General features: G+C 35.9%; 1 protein-coding gene across 1 annotated transcript; it reads left to right on the plus strand.

The window, feature by feature from the left end:
- Window positions 1–4874: 4874 nt before the first annotated feature.
- On the plus strand, window positions 4875–7840 carry LOC104604735 (NAD(P)-binding Rossmann-fold superfamily protein). The gene is made up of 8 exons (XM_010269224.3): window positions 4875–5283; window positions 5399–5630; window positions 5748–5827; window positions 5952–6108; window positions 6222–6303; window positions 6408–6495; window positions 6601–6647; window positions 6744–7840. The coding sequence occupies exons 1-8, from the start codon at window positions 5160–5162 to the stop codon at window positions 6924–6926; spliced, it is 993 nt and encodes a 330-aa protein (XP_010267526.1). The 5' UTR covers window positions 4875–5159; the 3' UTR covers window positions 6927–7840.
- Window positions 7841–9024: the final 1184 nt, after the last annotated feature.

Here is a 9024-nt window from a genome sequence, read left to right on the forward strand (position 1 = left end):
CGGATGTATATATAGAATATCAAAAAAAAGTAGGGCATACGAGACAAATTGGGTGGTAAAAGCTCCGTTTTCGCCATTCAATTCGTAGATTTTACCATACAAGTCAGAATCTTTCTCTCCCTCCCCCAATTGCTGCAATATGGCATTGGCATTTTCTAATGGTTTCTGTATCATAGCACTAACCTACTATAGTATAAAAATGGTATTAGTAATTCAACAAGGATTATTAATTATTAAATTGATCTTTAAATAGATCCGAAAGCTGCGTAAAGGTATAGAGGTTTTATTAGTTTAATAGCGAAGCGAAGTAGGTGGGGGGTGGGGGTTGTTATCTAAGGTAGCAGTGAGCATTGAACTGAAGTCTTTGATCAAGTGTCCTTCTACAATGCATCGAAGAAGCTTCCCCCATCCCCACACCGTGGTGATGATGATTACTGATTACTGTATGCCGCCCAGTCAGTAGTCAGTGTTTTTGGATCAGATCAGTCAGGCACAGCCGCAGGTATCCTCTTATTAATCTTCTATCAGAGGCGCCAGAGTTCAGCGGCTTTTATCTTGGCCTGCATGTTAGCAAGCACCATCCAGGAACCTCTAACGACTGATAAAAAAAAAAAAAAGGATTAATTGATGAAACCTTCCAAAATCTAATAATTGCAATTTTTGACATAGTTGCAGGTGGATTCCATTGGTCAAAATCTTCTAATAAGAGAAAATAAACCAATGTCAGAAAAGAAAATAGAGAAGCTTGGGGTAATAATTGATAAAGGCAGAGGAGGTAATTAGAAAAGGTTTCAGCAACTGCCAAAAAACTTGATGTGTGGTTTTTGCAAATTAATTGTGGTACAGTGAACTGAAAAGAATATTGATGGCCCCCTCCCCCTAATTTCACAAGGAATCGATTCTAAATTAACGGCCTAGAAAGAAAAAGAGGCCCTCATCTTCATCAAATCATGAGCAGTCCCCTATATATAGAATTGCCAATCACCTTAATTAAATGTTTTGTTCCAATCCAAGAAAAAAGATGCCTTGTTTGCCCTATTAAACCAAGAAATTAAATAATAATGCATGCAAGCTATTTTGGATCTTAGCTCCTTTGAACAATGAACAGCACAATCCCATTCTTCTAAGTTAATAATAAAAAAAAAAACTTTCTTTGGAATTACCGTTTCTCATTTATTAATATTCTCTTATTTCTTTAATTACTTATGGACAATTAATGTACATGCATGTATACGAGCCTTTGTGGGTAGCCAAGATGCAGGAACCTACGCACTCTGAATTCATTGTATTGCTTCCAATTCCCAAATACAAGTCAGTCAAAATATGTCAGTTAATTATACTCCGAATTCAAAATCTGCGAACGTTGCCTTGGTTTCCACTCAAAACTTAGTAATCACCCCGACTACCACAAGTAGGGGTGGACATGAAAAATTATCCATCAGCCATTTGAACTCTCAGTTCGTGAAAATTTGGAACCGAGCTTAAATAATAAAAAGCTTATAAATAATAATTTTAATTTGTTTTATATGTATAATAAAAAATAATTTTTAATTATGGAATAGTATTAATAAATCAAACTTAAAAATATCGAGATATTAGATAGGGGTCGATCTATTTTTCATCCAATTATAAATAGACCGAATTAAATTAATTTAACTGGATCGAAATCATGGTTTCCAGCCCTACTGTAAATTAAGTCAGCTCAAACCAACTTAACCACATAGTCAAAGAAAAGTGCTTTAGGTTTAACTTAATGATTTTAAACCTTTTCCCGTACCTTCATTTCATTCATGCAAATCTATCAAAGATATAGTAGGTTTTAAGAAATTTGGAAATATTAAGGTGCTGTGCTGTTTGGCAAGTTTTTTTGAAAAATCTTTTAGAAAATTTGATAGTCAAAAGATGTAGCAAGTTTACATAAATATTTTGACAGTTAATAGGTTATTTGGTTGGAGGTGTATCTTTTTGTGCAAAAACAAGACAAAATAAATCAAAAAATTTTATTTAGAGATTTTTAAAAATAAATTAAAATAGACTTTTCAAAATTTTCAGGATTACGGCTAAATCTTTTCCAATTAAACAGAAAAAAAGTGAAAATGCAAATTATCAAACTTCTAAAAAAACAGATAACTCATGAAAAAAGACATGCCAAATAGAAACTAATATATTATAATATTATAATATTAGGTCAAACTTGCCCATATGAAGTTCAAGAAAACTTATAAACTTGTATTTGTACTTTCTTGGGAAAATCGAGAAAATTAAAAGAATAGTACTAATATATTAAAATCTATAATTAAATGTCATGTTTATTTAAGGTATAGATGATATTAATAGGTAAGGAGTCTATGCCTCTCGTCTATTAATATTAAATTACATATAAGAGAAGGTCATGTGTTTTTCTGGTATGGTTGATGTAATATGATGTCATTACGGTCCCCACACCGGCGATGGCTGTTCCATATGCTTGTAAAACTTCTTGAAAAATATGATATCAGAATAATTTCTGCTTAATCAATTGGTATCACAAAAATATGATAGGGTGGGTTTTGATTGTCAAAACTCTTTCATATATATAATCGGGACTCTCTGTGATTAGCATATATAGCCATTGTTATACATCCTATATCAAAATTAGATTTCATCCCCAAAACTAGTCCTCACAACATCATGTATATCTGTGCATTAGGAATATCTCCATATTTGTATGTTTTCATTAATGGAAAGATAGTATTGCAAGGTTTGTGTGAGGACCAATTTTGTAAGGAAGAAATCTGGAATTTTGGATTCTCTTATTTCTATCTGATTAATTTATTGACTTATTATTAAGGCCCTGTTTGGCAACATTTGGCGAGAACGTTTTGTGTGTTCCCGATGTTCTCATAAGACATAAATGTGTTTGGTATAAGAAAAACAAAAAAAAGGTGTTCTCGCATGATAACACCTTGTTTGGGAGTAAAAAGAATGTGTTCCCAATGAACATGTGGTCCCCACGACGTTAGCCTCTATTAACAAACGCGTGTTAACAATTCACATGTAAGAGAAGGGGTATTTTGGGTATTTCACACTAAATGATAGAAAGAATCCCTACCAAACATTTTTTACTCCTCCAACTTGTCGCTACAAATCTTAGAGGAAGGAGGGACTCCCTTGACTCCAACCGAGCAGTGAGCGAATAGTAGAAAGCATCGGTGACATTTTCGGCTAGGAACGTGTCAATAGGTATGTTGTCTCGTCACCGTACCTAGTTTTGTATCGTGCGCTCTGTTTTAAATTCACATTTTCTCTAGCCAAATTCACTTGAATTTGTTTTTGTTCCCACCGCAAAGATGGATTTTAAACAATCTCTAACCAATGCAATCTAAAATCTTTTTCTTATATTATTTTGTTTGCATTTGTTATATGTTATGTCGAATGGGTGTGGTTTCTTCTCTAATCTAACGGTCATTATATGTTATACCAAATGGGTGGGGTTTCTTTTCTAATCTCATTGTTATGCTTTGTTATATCTTTTGATATATGTTGAATATCATGAAAATTGTCCTTTGTTATGTGTTATGTACATTTGTCCATGTGTTGGATTGTTATGTCTTTTATTATGTATTTTGTTACCAATTTGATGTAGGATGAACATTTTAAATTTGAAAAAACATAAAAATAGGCAAAAATAATAAAGGAATTAGCAGATCTATATGAATGGAAACATAGGGAAACTATTGAAAATTGGCAGCTTATATTAAAAAAGCAAGTTTGGTATTGGTGACAACATGAAGGCATTGCTATGACAATGATACGTGTTTTTTATGGTTAATTTTAAGCTTAATGTGAATGAATTTGCAAAACTGATGTTAAGAAATAGTTTCACTATCCAAACGCTATTTCTATTCCTGTAGAACAAAAATTCATTCTTCAAGAAAAATTTGTTAAACGTATTTATTACTCCCGAAAAGCAAAAAATAAAATTCTTGTTCTGTTTCTTAATCCTAACGGTAGCCATTTCAAGTTAATTGAAGTCTGTTAAAACGACAATTAAACTATACGAAGATGACTCCCCAAGTTGACGGCAATGTGTGTATAAATTAATTATATATTGGTTTGGTTGTAATTACAGTAATTAGGTACCCCAACCCCACCACGTTGCAAGGGTTCCACCCACAATATAATTGCACGAAGTTTCCACCTGATTGGGTAATCATTGTTGACCTATTTTTCTTTTCTTTACGTTTAGAAAGGATCATTGAAGCAAGGGTCCAGGGAAACGAAGTGAGAACAAATTAATGCATGTTGAGGGTTTGGATAAGTATGGACGGTAACCGGAGCAGTACTCAGTCACGTGATCATAGGGTTAGAGGGTATTGATGTGTGTTTAATTAGCTAGCTGTGTTTGTGATTGTGCTTCTATGAATCACAATAGATTTGGATCGACTTGGGACCTTTTGGCCCACCATTACAACTATGAGAAAATTTCTTTTTAAAAAGCAAAAACAACTAACTTTGACAAGTCCTATTATATCCTGGCCTGGCTCACTCTCCACACTCCACACTCCACTGCTGCCCTGCCTGAATTACTTTTGGAAAAAGGCCAACCCCCAACCACAAAAGGAGAACTTCAACAGCCCAAGAAGCTCCAACTTAATTACTCGGTTGAAAAAAAAAAAATGAAAATGGCGCATTCTTACTTATTGCTTCTGAGTACTTTCTGAATTTAGTTATTATATAATAATTTACTTTAAAAATTAATTTATGTTAGTCTCCAGAATCCATATAAAATAATTCATAAATAAATTTATAGAAAAGCCTCTCTTCTCTCTCTCTCTCTCTCTCAATCATGATTCATGAATGGTTTCATCTTCATCATTCAATGACAAACAAGTAATCTTCTCTCCATCTCTTTCTTTCTTCCACTCTCGCATCCCATCTCCCAACTATATAATACCCATCCCCTCACAATTCTTACTCTTCGTTCCTCACCCTCCTCCCTTTCTTCTTCTTTATTCGGTTCTTTCCAAGTTGACACTGTGCTGCGACTAACCTGCAAAGCTCGCACTCTCCATCTCAAACAAAACTCATTTCTACACCTCTAAATCCTCCAAGCCACAAAAATATTCAAAAAGTCGAGAGGTATAAGGTACTTGAAGAGAGCCAGAGAGGCAAGTGAAATGCTTGAAACAGTAAAATACCTCCTCGGTTCCGTCGGCGCAAGCGGCTTCGGCTCCAAGTCGACGGCCGATCAGGTCACCGAAGTCTGTCCCGATCTCCGCCCCATCACCGCTATCATCACAGGTAAACCGAATGCCATATGAATCAATATCCTCTCACATCAAATGTATATGCTAGTAACCTGTTCTGAGTTCTGACTTTGTTGTTTAATCCCATCCCGTTGGTTAATGGTTGCCAGGTGCCACTTCAGGGATCGGAGCTGAGACGGCACGGGTTTTAGCGAAACGTGGTGCCAGGCTTGTCCTCCCAGCTCGCAGCGTGAAAACTGCCGAGGAAGCCAAGGCCCGTATCTTAACTGAGTTTCCCCAATCCAACATCCTTGTCATGCCTCTCGATCTCAGCTCTCTCTCTTCCGTTCGAAGTTTCGTTTCCGAGTTCGAGTCTCTCGATCTGCCTCTCAATCTCCTCATGTGAGATCCCTAAATTTTTCTTAAATAAAATAACAACGTCTCTTCTCTTTTAATCTTGCTAATTAGTTGGTTTGGTTAGTCTCTGGCTCAATCCACCTTTTTTTTTCTTGTTTTCAGAAACAACGCCGGGAGGTTCTCCCACGAGCATGCAGTCACCGAAGACGGAATCGAGATGACATTCGCTACTAATTATTTAGGTACGTTAAAGTAGCTTTTGTTAAGACTTGGGATTAAAGAAACTTCTTCCTTTTCTTCTTTTCGACCCCGCCCTCTTCTTCTTTAATTTCTTTGACAACTATTTCTTTTTATTATTATTTGTAGGTCATTTTCTGTTAACGAAACTGCTACTGAAGAAGATGATTGAAACGGCGGAAGCTACAGGCATTCAAGGCCGCATAGTGAACGTATCGTCGACCGTTCACAGCTGGTTTTCCGGTGATCCGATTCGTTATCTCGAACTGATCACCAGAAAAAAAAGGTATGGACGAGGAGAACTCGGGAATTGCAGATTTTCTTGTTGGACTGATTCTATAATAAATAAACAAATGTTATTGACCTTTCTTGAAATTTGTCTCTACTCTCTATCTCCAGTCACTACGATGCGACACGTGCCTACGCTCTCTCGAAGCTCGCCAACGTTCTGCACACCAGAGAACTTGCACTCAGACTAAAGGTGATTATTTTATGGAGAAATAAAAGGGAAATTTTGTTATTGTTCTCTTTCTTTATTCTCTGACGCAGAGGAGATTTAACGGAATTAGTGATCTTGTGACGCAGAAAATGGGAGTGAACGTTACTGTAAATTGCGTTCATCCGGGGATAGTAAGAACGAGGCTCACCAGAGATCGGGAAGGCCTCATTACAGGTTAGGTCGAATCATCAATACAGATTTTAATGATTTGATTAGTATTCTAACCTAACCCAGAGTTGAGGCATTGAGAATTTCTGTCTAAAAAATAAAAATTTCCAGATCTGGTATTCTTCCTGGCTTCGAAACTCTTGAAAACGATTCCTCAGGTAATTTATTTTTGGCGTGAAATTAGAAAAAGAAAAGAAATTGGGAGATAAATTAAAATTCACCGATCTGAAAAGCTGAATATGGATGTTCTTCAGGCTGCTGCCACTACTTGCTACGTGGCCACTCATCCAAGACTAATAAGCGTTTCCGGCAAGTACTTTGTGGACTGTAACAAAGCTTCAACATCAAAGCTGGGATCGAACTCGCACGAAGCTGTACGGTTATGGTCCGCCTCTGAAGTCATGACCACCGCCGAGATATCAAAAACCAAAATTTGAAGCAATCAATCGATTCTGACTACAAGCCAGGAGGAACAGTGAGAGTGAAATACTACTGTCATCGATCAGGACAAGAAAAAAGGGTGTAGTCTTTAGTTCTAAAGTTAATTTCTAGATTACAGGCTTACAGCGGAAGGGAAGAATATTAAAAATACGAATACATGTACGTAGAGTAACGGCCTAACGGGGGTTTAGTCTTTAGAGTCTATAACCATACAGGATATGACGAATATTACTAGTCAACATCTGGCAAGTCTTCAGCATTGAGATTGCCATAATGGTTAGTTATATTAAAAAATATATAAGAAATGAAAGGGTAACGTAATATGGGATGAATATATATAGATAGATAGATATATAAAAACTAGTTAGTTTTTTCTTCTTTTATTTTTTCTTGTAAATTTTGGTGAGTGTTTATTGTACTAATTGATACAGAAGATAAATATATGCAAGAGGAACATGAGGTTTATGGGTTTCGTGTATAAATTGGGAGAGGGGCATTATATTATACATAGCTCTTGGTTTTTTTTTTTTTTTTTTCTTCCATTAGGGGCCGGGTGGAGGGAGTTGTGCAAATGGGGCCTACTAACATGCGCCACTGTGAGCATGCTTGCGTTTTATTTAAGAAGGGAACGTGACACAAGCACAAGCACAAGCAATAGAGGGTTGTAGTTTGTAGAGGCAGGGCATTTTCATTTTTCTATCTTTTATTCCCTTTCTGGTATCTACATTTATAAGAAGCTGGCGGCAGCTTTTCTTCCTCCCCTCCGACCCCTCTTTCTTCCTTGGTGGGGTTTGTTTTGTGATGGTTGTAAATGTACCATAATAAAAGTACGTACTACAGGATTTGATCATGAAATTAAAGACCCGTGGAAATAATATATATTAGATTCAGATTGGATTAATTTTCTTGAATACTACAATCTCGGTAATTGGAGAATCAATGGTTCCAATCAGAGATGCATGGTATATACTTAAAGAGATCAGCCTTTTACTTTCATCTCCTTCTATACAAATTCAATTCGTTTGCGCGGCTTGTTTAATGTTATTCTTTACATAAATTGAACCGGAATGTCTTTTTATTCATTTCACCACGAATGAGAATGGAATTTCAATTTTATCCAACTAAATGATTGAAAATAGAATGAACAATTCCAATTCCGATTTCAGATTCCTATTCATGGAAACCAAACGGGCCCTAAAATTCTTAGGGTCCCTACTCCCAAAGTCCCAAGATGGTGGACGCTGATGGGGCTGTGAGACTAGTTGTAGGCGCTGTTTGGTATTGTAGGCATTTATTCAATAAATATTTTATATTGTATTTTATCTTGAAAAATGAGAAAATGGTTGATAAACATTTATTTGGTGTTAATTGACAGTTAGTCATCATTAAATGCCATTAAGCACCCTATAAGCTGAACAGTAAATAAACATGTGAATATTGGATAAAATATTAAAAATGATAATATCCCCTAGATTAACTCTAACACAAACTAAAAAAAAAATATTTATCAATTTAATAAACAATCTTACCAAATAACATTTTACAATAAACACTATAAAGAATCAACACAGTTTCACCACAAAACCAAACATCATGATAGTGAGATGCGGATCATCCCTTGTTTCAGTTTCAGTCTTGACTGTATGAGGAGGTGGATGCTATTTGAACTGAAGTGACGCATCTGATTCTGATAACTTAATGAGACCAAATCAGCCTCCCAGAAACATCCTGCCGTGTATTGAAAACATCTCATCCTAATGATAATCCTAAAAATAATAATGTAATTATGAGAAGATATTTTCAATACACAATAAAGATGTGCTGTGAAACTCTGTGGGGAGCAATCTTGTGGGGCTGATTTGAAATCCTTATTAAGGATTATACATCTTATGTGTAACAGATCCCCGATCTGCCGGAGACCAGAAAACAATGGCTTTGTTTGTTGCGGATGCCGGTCCAGTGGAGACCACAAAACGTCGTAACGTGGAAGGAATTCTTTTTTTTTGTTGTTGACATTTGTGGTGTTTCCATGTAACGTTTAGGGCTGGCATGCTTCTTGGACGTTATTATTGAACAATTATCGACTTGCTGACT

The sequence above is a fragment of the Nelumbo nucifera genome, chromosome 1, assembly GCF_055504915.1.
Source record: "Nelumbo nucifera cultivar China Antique chromosome 1, China Antique-T2T, whole genome shotgun sequence".
In the NCBI taxonomy this organism is placed as follows: Eukaryota; Viridiplantae; Streptophyta; class Magnoliopsida; order Proteales; family Nelumbonaceae; genus Nelumbo; species Nelumbo nucifera.